At 39.4% G+C, this 14,980-nt stretch overlaps 1 protein-coding gene across 1 annotated transcript in view; it reads right to left on the bottom strand.

The window, feature by feature from the left end:
* Positions 1-5,998: 5,998 nt before the first annotated feature.
* n4bp1 (nedd4 binding protein 1) overlaps positions 5,999-14,980 on the bottom strand; it is a 31,251-nt gene continuing 22,269 nt past the window's right edge. Inside the window, exons 8-12 of the mRNA XM_042495897.1 lie at positions 13,233-13,363; positions 12,966-13,062; positions 12,018-12,125; positions 10,446-10,547; positions 5,999-9,425 (exon numbers count right to left, since the gene is read on the bottom strand). Coding sequence (XP_042351831.1) covers positions 9,047-9,425; positions 10,446-10,547; positions 12,018-12,125; positions 12,966-13,062; positions 13,233-13,363 — 817 coding nt within the window. The 3' untranslated portion in view covers positions 5,999-9,046. The remainder of the gene's footprint in view (positions 9,426-10,445; positions 10,548-12,017; positions 12,126-12,965; positions 13,063-13,232; positions 13,364-14,980) is intronic.

Raw genomic sequence — 14,980 nt, 5'->3', positions numbered from 1 at the left:
GAGCAGGCAGAACTGCTCATCAGCAAATTCCAGACATGACCCTGTTTGGCAGAAGATGTTTCTCCTGAAACTGATGCAAATTCTTAGCTGTGGATTCCTCGGGCTCCTTACTGAAGAGTTATTGTTTACCACTGAGATTTTTGTGGAAAACTCTGACCGGACTGGCTTTGAACCCCTGTTCTCTATCCGAGTTGGCTGACTGCGGCAGTGGAGGTCAAATGAGGGAAATATCTGAGCATAAGGAAGCTGGTTAAACTGGGAATGGCTGGTGTATGTAGCATTGCTTGGTTGATGTGCCATTGAGCAAGAGCACTTTTCTTAGAATAAGATTAAGCTACGAGAAAATTACAGGAAAATTAAAAAGAAAAGTAGGCTATATTAAAAAAACAATTTTATAATTATATATTTTTCATAATTTTAAATATTGAATTACAATTATAAATATGGACATGTTTCCCTATATCATGGATTATTTTCCTAATAATCCTAAAAACAGCGACAAATGTTTAGGGTAAAATATCTTCCAGTTTGTGGGACATTTTTTGCCAAGTTTGTCATTTCCTTTTTACCCACGTTTTCAAAAGGTTTAAATATTTGTGACAGCAGCACAAGAAAACTGGTTTCAAAGGGTTAAATAAGTTTATACTTTTTCCTGCTCCCTTTAGCACATTTAGAAAATTCATTATGTCTTTTTTTTTCCTTCTCTTTTGTTAATGATATGTTTTTAATACTGTTTTTTGTTGTTGTATTTAACATGTTTGAAATAAAGACATCATCCCAAAAAAAGGTTGTACTTCTTCTGACTTCTTTCAAAATATTTAAACCAAGTCATCAAGTGTTTGGTAATTTCTTTAACTTTGTGTTTTTTGTTGTCTGTAAATATTTCTTTTTTTTTGTCTGTCTGCTTGTTTTTATAATTATTTACGTATGTTCCAAATAAATTTCAAAATCACTCAAGTCAATCAATAACACTTTGTTTTACGTATTTAAGAGCCACATAGCATTATTGTTAAAAAGCAGCAATCACAGTGTTTACATTTTTTTTTTCCGATGTCATGTTGCATGACCTCATTTGCCTTTTTTTTTCCAGATTTCATCACCAGACTGACAATCTGTCATTTGCTCTCTATAGCAAAATGGGCAGAGGATGTGATTGTACCGCCTTCCACCACTTCTGAACAAAAAACAGGGGAAATACTGGATCCCATTATAGACTCGTGGTTTTAAAACACTTAATGAGGCCACTCGGATCTGTCTGCGCCACTGTTTCCCTGTTTGTCTGAGTCACACCGTGTCCTTAATTGCCTTTTTTGTTGCTCTGTGGTCCTGTGTGTGTCATACACAACCCTGTAGTTATGGTTATAAAGACAGAGACAATCTTGTTCGTGCTGCACTTGTGCTTTGATCGCTGCCCATAGACTGTGATTTAATAACCGGATTTCATAATCACATAATTACATAAATCCGCCGTAAACTTATTTGGTGGCCAGAGGACTTACACAGCGGGCTGGTGAGAGGAAATGACATGATGTAATGTGAGAGTTTCTCACATACTTTTTTATCCAAAGAAAAAACCTCTTCGCAATCGTCATAATTCTCTCGTCATCATGTGGGAACATGCAACATGTCATGTGACCCATATTGGACTTTGGCACATGCTGTAGTTTGACAGACCAGACCCAAGACTGTCACAGGAGAAAGGTCCATCTTAAAGAAATAGTTGGGCATTTTTGGGTAAAATGCTGAGAGTTCGATGAAAAGAGCAGCATGTCTGCACTGTAAATTTGACAAGTTGATCATCCTTAAAATAATCCTGGAAACAGATTGCATTAAAGAAGGAAAGCAAGTATAACCACAGATTTTAATTGATGTTTTTTTTTTTTATATCTAAACATTAGGTTTACTTAGATGTACTTAGACCTACTTAATTTTGTGAAATTGGTGCAACCCATTTCTAGGTTTTAGGACTGATTACTGGGGATCTCCTAATGCAGTGGTTTCTGACCGGTACAGCTACAGGGTCCAGATTTCTCCTTCATCATTAGTTCAAGGTCCACACGTTAGATAAATTACCACATCTTCAATGTGATTTCACAAAATGTAAACAACACGTTGACTTAGAACACAAAAAAATAAAACATTTGGCAAAAAAAAAATAGAAACAGCACTTCATAATAAAAGCTCTGTGCCAGTAATTCAAAATAAAGTGTATTTTTTTAGAAACCTGGCACATTCACAAGTCACTTCTAATCCATTCAGAACGGACCTGCCACCCACTTTTGGACCATGACCCACCAGTTGGGAACCTAATAAACTATTAGGTGTGCCATATCCAGAGAACCTAAACAGATTTGAACAGGCTATAAAACCACCTGTTCACAGAGTGTAGTGCAGTCTGTGTCTGATGCTAAAAATTCCCAGGAAAAGAAAATATTTGTTCTGCTCTTCCTGTAATCCAGAATCAAACAAAGTTACTGCCAATCTCGCTGTGCAGTAGCCGTACGCTTTGCATGCAAACGCCTCTTATTGCAACAACAAGCACCCCAATCTGTCCCGAATCAGACCGCTGGGGCTGCAGGGTTTTCCCCCAAAGCTATTTTTTTTTGGCTGGAGAAACCTGTGCATGATTAGCTTCAGGATCTTTCACTGCTATCGAGGAACAATCTCAGAACACACACCTCGTCAGTGCTGGCGAGTCACTTTGCCTAAAACAAAAGCCACATGCATTTTGCATAATGAGAGCCAGGTTTGTGAGGAGCACATTGCTTATGTAATGCTGCTCCTGGGTTGTGTTATGAGTGTTTCTTTTGTCTCTGTTAAACAATAAATAACCAGATAGTAAAATAATGTGGATCTCAAAGAAAGAGGTTAGGAAACAGGACATTATTTTGGGTAAAAACCCCAAAGAATTCAGACTGAGTGTGTGCAAATGTGTGTGCTAAGCAGGGTTCAGGGTGGAACACAGACCACACACATTTGCATGAAGGCAAAGCGACTGAAATGTGTGTGCTCCTAATATAAGAATTTACTTCATTTGTATATGCGATCCCTACACCTACAGCGCCTTCCCTTTTACCCTGCAAAAACTGACGTACTGTAGACGGCTGAGATTAACGAGAGATCCTAGTTTGCATGATCCTGTTTAAATCTAAAATAGCCAAAATAACCCTCTATCAGGGGCCAGACTTGAGTATCACTGAGATAGAGCATTTTGAGTTTTTGCAGCAGAAAGCTAAGTCTTCCATCCTCCGTGTCATCATGTTGGATGCACGTGGTGACATCATTACGCTGCATTATGTGCAGTGCAAAACCGTGCAAAAACGCACCGTGGCACCAACAGCAATGAGTGATTTATCTAACTAACAGCTTTGCAGCTCATAAAGATAAGCATATCTGAAAAACTAAATCATGTACATCAATGTTTTGTTAATGTTTCTACATTTAGAAATCCTTTACATAGATTTGTTTTGTTTTTTCATTTTGTGATATCAAAAATACAACCAATTTTTGTGATGTCAGATCTTTTTAATTACACAATTTCACACTTTTATTATCTATTATGATTTATTGACTTGGGGATTTTTTGTTTAATCAAGATTAAAACACAGACGTAGTTCAAAAAAATGCTACCATGACCCCACTGAATGTTTTACTTTCACTGTTTTAAAAGCAAAGGATGGCGGCATTTTTGCTATGTGGGTGTTGGGAAGTGGAATGTAAGGGATTGTTGGACAAAAGCCTTTTACAACCAAACAGATGTTTTCAGTTATTAGACCTCTGCTCAGGTTCAAGTTGGGTGGGGCTGAGAGTTTCCTCATGAGAAAGAAAGACAGAAAAAGAGAAGAAAAAGTTACAGCTGTCCTGTTGTAACAGGTGAAAGGAACCAAACTGGAGAGTCAGCGATGTAAGTCAAGCACAGTTTATACACAGCACCATGGGTGCACCATCAGAGGAGGCAAACCAGGCAAATGTTTGGGGTCCCCATAAAAAAATCTGAGAAAAGGGCCCCCTGATGGAAAATGTGATGGCACATCTTGCAATGACAACTCTAAACTGCCTGAAACCTCTCATAAAGGAAATATACCAGCTAAGCCCCAAAAATCCTATATAGATCCTAACATCCTGAAAATGTGCTGAAATCCTAGAAATGTCCTAAAATCCTAGAAACATCCTGAATCCTTAAAACGTCCTGAATCCTTAAAACGTCCTAAAATCCTAGAAACGTCCTGAATCCTTAAAACGTCCTGAATCCTTAAAACGTCCTAAAATCCTAGAAAAGTGCTTAAATCCTAGAAATGTCCTAAAATCTTAAAAAAATGTTTTAAAAACCTAGAAATTTCCTAAAAAATCGTAGAAATGTCATTAAATTCTAGTAGTTGACTAAAATCCTAGAAATATGCGAAAAAAATTGAAACATGCCAAAATCCTAGAAATGTCCTAAATTCTAGAAATTACCTAAAATCCTAAAAATGTCATAAATCCTAGAAACACGTATGGGGCTGCAACTGGCCCCTGGCCTTCTGTCATTTTGTAAAAATGGTCCCACAGCAAAGCCAGTCGAGTATCCCTGCATGGGTCCCCCCAGAGTCTAGGTTTGCCCCTGGTTTTTAGGACCCCATTTGGTACATTAGTTTGGGCTTGAGTTGAAGATTAAAAAGACAAAAATGGTTTTAAAGTCTGTGTTTGAAATTGTGAAAAACCACAGCTACTCCTTGCCACACTGAGCGTATTACCCTACAGAAGCATACTCCTCATGAAAAACTGACCACAGAAGAGAACGCAAAACATTAAACACACCATGATTACTCATTCAGCCGGCTTTGGCTTTGCAAAGATACGTCATCCTCTATTCTTAGCCACACCACAAACTGAAACAGACTGCAAACAGTGTGTTTTAATGGAATTTCACACTGTATAAACACTGCTCACAAAAGATGTGCCGCACAATAAATCTAATTGAAAAACAATGCTTGTAAAAGAGCTTAAAAAGATGGCTGCCTGCAGATTTGGGGATAAAATAAAAGGTCACAGTGTTCTTAATTGCAAACACATGGCGGTTATTACAATAAACCAGCCCATTGATTTAAATGGGACTGTCAGCCAGCCTCAGTCCCATAGTCTCACTATTATGGAGTCCCAGAAGTGACACAACATTCAGACAAGCGAAAAATACTGTAACTGATTACATGAATCAATACTTTATTAAAATTTCTAGTTTCTAGAATTTTAGGACATTTCTATGAGTTTAGGACATTTCTTGAATTTTAGGACTTTCCTTCGATTTTAGGACATTTCTACAATTTTAGGACATTTCTACAATTTTAGGACGTTTCTGGGATTTTAGGACGTTTCTGGGATTTTAGGACGTTTCTGGGATTTTAGGACATTTCTGGGATTTTAGGATGTTTCTGGGATTTCAGGGTGCTTCTAGAATTTAGGACATTAGGGGCCTATCTAGGACCTCTGCCAGGGGGTGAGGGTGGTCCCTCACTGGCACTTTTTTGATAAATAAGCTCTTTTCTGATGCTGTTTTATGCATTCAGGTACCATATATATACTAAAAGTAGAAACACAATTCCCAGTGTGAATCAGTATATTTTTATTGTGAATTAGAAAATAGTTTTGAGGGGGCCAGGGCGGGGTCACGCCCAAATGTAAGGTCACAGATGCACATAGTAAATGACATCTGGTGAAGCCAGAAGTTGAAAGGTGAAGTAACAGAAAACACTTCAGCAGTCTTATATTAATGCACACTGACCCCTAGTGACTCAGACCTGCTGCTGCCAAAGCACGACTCGTTTCAGGGCGACTTCAGTCTGATGCTGAGGCAGTGTGTGACAAACAGTCAAAGCTCTAAGCCCCAAAGTGTAGCCACTTTGCTAGCAGCTAGGAAATAACCTCAAATTTCTGAAAAAATGAATTATAAACACAAGTAACTGAAACAGTGAAGATGAAAGAATGTGAATAAACCTAAAGCACTGAAGTCATGCAAAAACAATTTTAGGGGGGCTGCTGCATTTATTTTGTTTTTTCACATACATAAAACCATATGTGCACCGTAGCCAAAAATGCTTGTATTTACAAAAAAAAATATCAATATACACAAAAGAATTATAATACAACAAAAGAGAAAATCCTTCAGTAATCCTTACAACGACAACATAGCAAGTATGAACAAAACGTTTTTTTTCGACACCTTGTAAAGTTTTGTGCAGGGATTCTTTTTCTTACAAGGAGATAAAGTGTGTGTATATTACAAAAACTCAGATGCACATCAAATATGCAAGCTGCGGCCCACATTCTCTGAGTGTGTGAGGGTAAAAAAACCCCACTACAAGCTTTCTGACGATTCATCAATGAAACCTTGTTTTACTCACTACACCGTTACTTATTTTCAGTGCATTCAATTAAGCTATTTAACACTAATTACAAATGTAACTTAAGTACATTTGCTGTCTTGGCAAGATTTTAAGCAAATGTACTGTATAGTGTGTGATTTCAAATTTAGGTGGATCATTCAACTTAATCAATAAAGGGTACGTCCAAACTCCTGTAGTGTAGTGGGCTGACAAACTGCGGCGGATAACTCAAAGCACCTTAAAACAAAATGCAGATGCATAAGGGCATCCTCCTGAAAACACAGTGTATCAAACTGGAACAACTGATGCTGGGAACAGATTCAACAAAATACAAAATGCTCGTCTCAATCACAAACTATCAGAGCAGCAAATTCAGTTTCAGCACCTGAGTTCGTCTTCAGCTTTTCAGAGATCATTAATAAACAGCAGGTTTGAGAAGCGACAACTCCAATCACAGAGAACACGGAGGTGGGGTCAAATTGACGATACTCAAATACACAATCATTTCCAGTAACACTGTATTTGGATAGACCACCTAAAGATAGTTTATAGAGTTGTTGTTTTTGTTTTTTTTTTTTAACATTTTAGCAGATGAGTTGAGATTCAGCAATACAACTTTTTTCACTTTAGATGTTTGTAGAGTATACGGGACAATTCACTCCATATCAGAATAGTTTAGCTGAACTATACTCAACTAGATTAACATAAACTAAATTATTCTGACACTATGTACTTTACTGACACATATACTCTTGGATGGTATCAGGATATTATGGTTTACCGGGGTATTTAGAAATCCCAAAGGTATGTTTTTCATACTCGTTTTTCTCTCAAACTCACTGTATGCAGTGCACAGCACGCACCACTAGAGGTCAGTCTACGGTTTCTACTGGTGGAAATAGGCAGCTGAGCTGCAAGACACAGCAACACCTAATGGTGGAGGGAGAAGTTACAGGACTGTAAACAGCTGGCGGCCAGCGGGCAGAGAGAGAGACCGTGGGGAAAAGCTCCATGTTCTTTGTAAATTAGGGATTCATTTCATCCTAATCGGAGGTGGCGATTATTGGAACAGTGGACTCACTAATCAGATTACTTGAAAGAGTAAGACAGTTTGGGTCATTTTTGTATCTGTTGAGTTTGGATGAAGTGTGTTACATGATGAGTTAATGAGGCGGTTAAGCTTCGTCAGTCGTCTGTGACCGAGAGTGCTGAATTCAAAAGGTTTACAGTTTTGTTTCTCTGTTTAATAAGGAAAATAGGTGTGAGAATATTACAATACGCAGCATTTAGTGGGTGTATTTATAACTTAATACGACCATATAGCCCGGTGAAATTTTAGTAAGTATGAAGGTACAAAATATTACATACCACCTGAGGCTAGTGAACTGTTAAGAATGGTACACAATGGTCCTCGGATACTAACTCTCCTGAACTGAAATGCCTCTACTGCAGTTTTTTTCTTATAGCACTCAAAGTGACTTTGTGCACAAAGAATCACCCTGAAACACCTGATGGGCTGAATCGAACCTTGAAATGAGCCAATTTCAGCCCGCGGACCCCACTCGGGGCAACGCTGATCTACAGAATAAAGTGAAACAGTTGAATCTTAACTACTAATCTGCCAAAATGTTACATATACTCTATAACCTATCTGTAGGTAGACTATTTAAATAAAGTATTAAATGATTTCCTTCTGATTACTGAATTAGTGTATTAAAACATCATCTGGATTCAGCAATGAAATCCAGGATATACAGGTAATATTTTAAAGGAATAGAGATGGGCAGTGCTGCTTTAATTACAGAAATTAATTAAGTGCGATTATTTTAGCCTGTATATATATATATATATATATACATTATGTATAATACATATAGTGAATAAAATAGTAAATCAAACATTGAAATAACTACCCATCTATATATCTTTAAATGTGGCTTTTGGGGATTTTTGTCAAACATTTACTGTCACTAATAATGACTATATGATGCTAAATCTGGTGATCTTATCCTGCTTCCTGAAAGCACACTGACAAGGAGATAAAAAAAAAACAGTACACTCAGCTGATGACTCCAAATTGCTGAAACTGCTCACAGTGCAAAAACCTGAAACTGCCGATCAGTGAATTCACCGTTACAGAACATAACAAGTGTAGAACTAATATTCTGAAAGCATAGAAACATGCAAACCCTGTCTATGTCCCAAGTTTTATCCCAAAAAAGCTCGGAGCTTGTATATTCAGAGAGGTGTTCGAGTCTGATGGTAAACAAGGTTTGGGAGAGGGAACCCACCAGTGCAACCAGTTCACTGTTGTTGGTCCAAAACATTTTCTCCCAGTGCTGGTCCCACATTCAAGGAACCTCTGGACTGCTGTTGAGGATCTGTAATGATTTATAACCAATAAAGACTTTGCTGCTTGAAAAAATGTCTTTTGGTTCTGCAGACAGCAGAGCGGTTCGTCAATTTGAGAAGGAGAGGAAAAAATCTTGAAAAAAAAACAACAACTTTTTGCCAATAGCAGCTAGTTTGATGATCAGTCTTCATGTAAAATAACAGTAAACTTTCCATTCCCTCCAGGCTGAAAGAAATGGCAAAATAAATTATTTGTATGCTGACACGTAATATTCTTGCATATGTGAGCATATGTACTGTGTGTGTCTGCTGATTCTCACAGCCGAGCCCGCTCTTTATCCCAGCAGCAGCCCCGACAGGGCGTTCAGGTCTCTCATGTACGGGTTGTCGCTGAGGATGCGGTCGATGCGTTGTTTCTGGTCGGGGAAGATGTCGTACAGCTTTTTCTTCAGCTCCGACGTCTCCCCTGGTGACCGCTGGGGAGGCGGTGAGGGCGAGGGGGAAGGGGATCGGCGTGGCGGGTGCCATTCGGGAGGACCGGAGTGGGGCCAGTGTGCGGTGGGGTGGGGCATCAGGGAGGGAGGGGGCCGGGGCAATGAGGCGGGGGTCCGAGGAGCGGAGTGGAGGGCCTGGACATAAACCGGCTGCTGCTGCGGCTGCGAGGACGGCCGGAAGTCTGGGGGTCTCAGAGGAGGAGGAGTGGCTGGAGCCCTCCTGATGTGAAAAGAGAGAGAGAGAGAGAGAGTGTGAGATCATTTACTGCAATAAAAGCCACAATAATGGTTCAACAGGCGATATTACTTTAAAATAATATCACAATATTTTCAGGCTGTATCACCATATATAATATATATCTCAGTATTTTCAAATCTCCTCTAAACTACTGTAAATGACTACAAACACAAAATTATTAAATGAACTACAGCTACAATTCAGTTAAATAAAGTCTCTACTGGGATAAAATAAACTTCTCAGTAAAAAAAAAATACTGTCATAATAAAGTAAAATAAAGTGCTGTTGTAATCATATAAATCAAAGCGGAACCCACTGTGCTTTTATTTTGAAGGACTTAGCTCGTCTCAGGCGGGAAGTGTTGATGTTTTTGCCGTGGACTCGAATCTTCCGGTCAACAGTTGGATGTTTGCGTAGGCAGAAGGTTAAACTGTTCCCGCTGCACCTTTAACCATGAGGATTTACTCACTTTGAGCAGTGACTGTGAACATGTTTTACAGTTCACACATTACAAAGATTTGCAAGACGCCCTCGTGCTCCCTGGTCGCAAAATGTCACTAAATAGTCGCGATCGCAGCTCTGCAGGTAGAAGAACGCACGCCTCACCTGCTCACCCTGTCACCACTACCACTTATTAAGTTAGACTGTGATCATAGCACCATAAAATGTGATGACTGATTCACTTTAATATGAAAACCGACTAACAGCCCCTCAGTTCATATATTAACAGGATCTGTGAATCATAGTGGTGCTCCATGGTCGTAAAATGTGACTAAATAGTCATGGTGTGGAGCTCTGGAAAAAAACCTGCTTTTTGTGTGTGTATCTGCTAAATCAAGGTTTAAATGCTGGTGGTTTTAAAAATAGACAATTTATACTCAATGTTCGCGATACTCTCATTCTATATAAATTGCACGTGCAACCAGCCCAGTACCTCGAGCATATTCAATATATCGCCCACCCCTACCTGGGCCCTTAAATACATCCGCAAACAAAACACACCTGTTTTCTTTACGCAGAAAGGTGTCTAGATGGGGTCCTTTTTTCCCCAGAGGGTCATCGGGGATCATGAAGTGGTCCTCCACAAAAGTAAACTGAAGCAACCTACCAGAGAAAAGCAAAGAAACACAGTTTTAATTCTCTGTCTTTAAATTCATCTTGCTTTTATCATGTCATTTGTTTTCACTTAACTCCTGCTCCTGCCTTATTTTTGTGCTAATGTATTGCATTATGTATTGCTGCCTTTTATGCACCTTTTACTTCTTTAATCAAGTAAACCTGTGCAGGAGCAGATTCCTCATCTTTCACAGTGGTCTGAAGTTGATGCACATTATCCAACCTGACTTCAGTGTTCCTCTGAGGACGGCTGAATTCAGGTGAAACTAACCAGCTTTAACTAGTCAGGCTCGTGTAACCAGAAATTAAGCCGTGACAGCAGCGTTAGATAGCGTGACTGGGTCACACAGAGGTGAACCAGCAGAGCGTATCAGATGCTGGTTTCCTGGATTTAACCAAATCACCTCATGGTGAGATGCTGTAATTGTTCTAGCAGTATTAAAGTGAAAGTTATGGATTACTTACCCAGAGACAGTAGATGCTATATTGAGAGTATTTTCAATGCCTTCCCTTAATGTCAGACAGTGATTTGAACGGAGGAGCTGCTGGTCGACTGCTGCCTCGATCAGTCAGTTTGTTTGTGATATCGTGTGACTTTGCAGTTTTAAAAGCGCTAATTCGGATTCACTAAAGCCACACAATAACACCAACTCACTGACTAATCGAGGCAGCAGTAGACCAGCAGCAGCAAAATAACTGTTGACTTTTTTTAGGTTGTTAAAATACATTTGGTCACAGTCGGTGATGGAGGTTCAGAGGACTTTAGCAGGTTTATTTCCATTGCATTAACCGCCATTATTTCCGATCGAAGGCGACGTAGGCGTGTTATGCGACCGATAATGGAAAGGCAAGCCCCTTATATGTGGGAGCGGCCACGTGTGAAGGATTTCTGGGCGGTGATAGGCGGCTGAATCAAGCCAGAGGAAGCCAGTTCCTACCGACATGCACATAGCATGCGAGCGTAAAAACTTTTTGCATAAATATATATATATATGCAAAAAGTTATTTTAAATGACTTGTTTCTATGACTTTATATTGGCAATTTGAAAACCCTCCTACTGACTACAACTATCTTCATACTTACTAATTCTACAAACTAATTATCATACTAAAAGTAAAGTCAAAATGAACCTGCAAACCTTAAAGTTGCATTTAATTCACTTTGAAACTTAAAAGTGTGTATCAATTAGTTTAAAATACTTTTGGATTATCACTTTATTTAAATCAAACAAAAGTCCCTCCTGAATGTTCGTTTGCTCTTTGGGAGGAGTTTGTTTTTCCTTTAAGCGCTACAAGAATGTTGGTCCATTACAGTTGAGTACATTAACTGTCATGAAATAAAAACAACATCCTTATAATCTGTCAGCCGGTTGGCAGCGTGCCTCGCTGGACTTTCCAGTATCATGTTGGCTAAAGGAACGTACGAGTGACTGAGCTGTAAACATGAAACACAATCACCTCTCTTGAATGATCTTGCGCCAGGTGTCCGAGGTGTCCACAAAGTCCCTCAGGTTGTCGTTGGTTACGATGATCCCGTCTGTTTTCTCCGCGAGGTGGAGCAGGAACCTGACAGAGAGAGAGAGAGAGAGCGTGGATTAGACACTCAGGATTTTCCCAGTGTTCAAAGGTCAGCGAGAGACACACAAAGAGGAAAACATCGACCTCTGAGTCAGTGTGAGTTCTTACGTTTATTTTTTAGTAATCCTGAACACAATGACTTATGTGTCTGTGAGAATTGATTTTGTTTCTGAGTGCTGATCAAATTTTAACTGCTGTGAGATCTGGCTTTCAAAACTCTTAGTGTGGCCAAAACACCTTCCCAAAATCACAAAACAGCAGTTATTGCAGCATTTTTAAATCATGATACAGCACTTTTACTTCAGTGTAGCCAAAATATCCAGGACACAGATGCCATCTCATACTGGTGACATCATTCAGAGCCATATTTTGCACTTTAGCAATCTGCACGGTGGTTAGGGTTCCCGCAGAAACGCCCGTCCGACCAAACACAAGCAGCACAATTTGAACGCAAGCGCAAAGTTTGGCATACGCAGCCCTCTGTCATGGCCGAAAAATACACTTTTCGCAAAAATAAATAACTCATCAAAACCAAATTTATCATAAAAACAATCACTTGTACAAACATCAGGGTGATACGAATTACCTTAAAAGGCAGAAAGCACCTTTGGGAAAATTTTATTTGGTGTGGACTTTGAGTTTTTAGTTTGGCCTATGTCCCATTCACTAACATGACGGCAGCCAGCTTTACTGCAGACAGACACCAGGGGGCGATCAAGATGTTTTGGCTTCACTTTGAGAGAGCTGTCATGTCCTCCATCTTTATTTACAGTCTACGGTTTAATCAAATGCACATGAGAGTGTGTGTGTGTGTGTGTGTGTGTGTACCTGTCGTCGTGTGAAGATATCCTCTGGCCACACACCTCTCTGGAGGGGGTGAAGGAGAGCAGTCTCAGGTCTTCCAGCTGGTTTAGAAAATGTTGCTCTGTGAAAAATTTAACAGTTATATTAATATAACATGATAATAAAATGGAAAAGCGAGAAAAGGCATGAGCGCACATTGTAGCTGAAAGTCAGCACTTTGACTCGCTCTTTCATTAAAAACACAAGAGTTAGCAGAGTAAAGAGCCGAGACTGCTCTGTGTACACGTGTACCTGTTGTGAGTCGGTCTCTCTTCTGACGCCACTGAGGGACAAATACTGTGATCTCCCTGTGGCCCCGCCTCCAAAACGTCTCCACAGCCAGCGCTATCCCTCGACAGGAGAAGAACCGATGGAGACCGTGACTGGAAAGATGACAAAGAGAAGCGGCACGGTAAGAACTAACGTGGATAAATCAGGACGATATTTGACAACACTTTCTGTTTGTATGTGCAGACCACTGAGGTCAGAATCTGACAGTCAGCCTCTGTAGTGATGTGACTTTACAAAGTACAGGATTCACACACATTTTTAGATGTCCATACATTCTCTGAGACAACTATCAATACCCCTTATCAGTTCTTTTTCATCATTATATAATAGTTTTTAGAAAATATATAAAATTATTTGCTATTTATGATGGGAAAGAGTTGTGCAAAATGGGGGAGGCATGTCAAATAATTGTTTAAACACTCGGGGGAGGGACTTGGGGTTTTTTTTGGCTCTAGGGAAGGGGCATACAACTGTAAATGTCTGTGTGTTGAATTGAAATGTGTTGAGAAATAAAAAGTTGGATGAGTCCACCATCACATATTACATCACCACACGAGAAATCACTATGATCTAGAGCTGCAATGGTTTATCAGTTAGATTAACTATTTAATTAACTGCGAACTGATTCAAGAATTGAATATCAGTCATTTTTTAAAGGAAAAAAAAATCTAAATTCTCTGATTCAAGCTTCTTAAATGTGAATATTTTCTGGTTTCTTTACTCCTCTATGACAAACTGAATGACTTTGGGTTGAGGAAAAAACAATATCAACATTTTCCATCATTTTTGGACAATAACCCTAACCCTAACCCTAACCCACTAAACAACTAATCAATGAATTGAGAAAAAGATCTACAGACTGATTACAAACATAAAACAATTGTTAGTTGCAGGCCTAGTTCTAACATTTTGTCTAGCCTGCATCGATAGGAATCACACAATCAGAAAAAAGCAGAAAAACGGAAACAAATTTGGAAATAAATTACATAATTAGGCAAAATACAGCATTGATGCATTTCCTATTCATATGACCGAGTGAAATAAGTTCTCAAAGGTTTTCCTAGCAACAGAAGCGCAAATGACGAACTTGGTATTGAGTTTAGTAAAACAAAACAACATTCAAACCCAAACACACACACACACACACACACACACACACACACTGCGCATCACACCATCATCTGACCCAGATTGTTGGTGGTGACGTGCACGCCCTCTACGTCAGACAGCTGTGATACATTCAATGGGTAGCCAGGACAGAAAACCACAAAACAACACAAACAACAAACACCAACAGAGATCAGAAACTCCCCGCTAGCAGCCAGCATCACGGTGCAGGAAGCTGTCGCTGCTGCAAGCCGCAGACCCAAAACACCACTGACGTCCTCCCCGATGAATTATGTTCAAACGGTTTTATGAGTATATTTATCTTATCATGTATATTTTTTTCCTGTGCCTTCAAACCAGATTATTACCTTGAGAGCAGACATCTGTCTTTCTGATCATCTTTCATAATTCATGAGCAGGATTATCTTCAGGGGAAATAATAGCGAATGTGTGTCGAATCTGAAGTTACAGTTGCAGCACATGAAGACTTTTGCATCCATTTAGCAGCAGAAAAACATGACTGTCACAATATAACCGGTTTTCTGCACAAGAGTTTCACATTTTCATCAAAAAGACAGACTAGTGCTGAAGGATTAAATTTT

This window comes from Plectropomus leopardus, chromosome 11 (genome assembly GCF_008729295.1).
Source record: "Plectropomus leopardus isolate mb chromosome 11, YSFRI_Pleo_2.0, whole genome shotgun sequence".
Classification (NCBI taxonomy): Eukaryota; Metazoa; Chordata; class Actinopteri; order Perciformes; family Serranidae; genus Plectropomus; species Plectropomus leopardus.
Note: the sequence above shows the minus strand (reverse complement) of the source record. Positions and strands in the feature narration are given on the sequence as shown.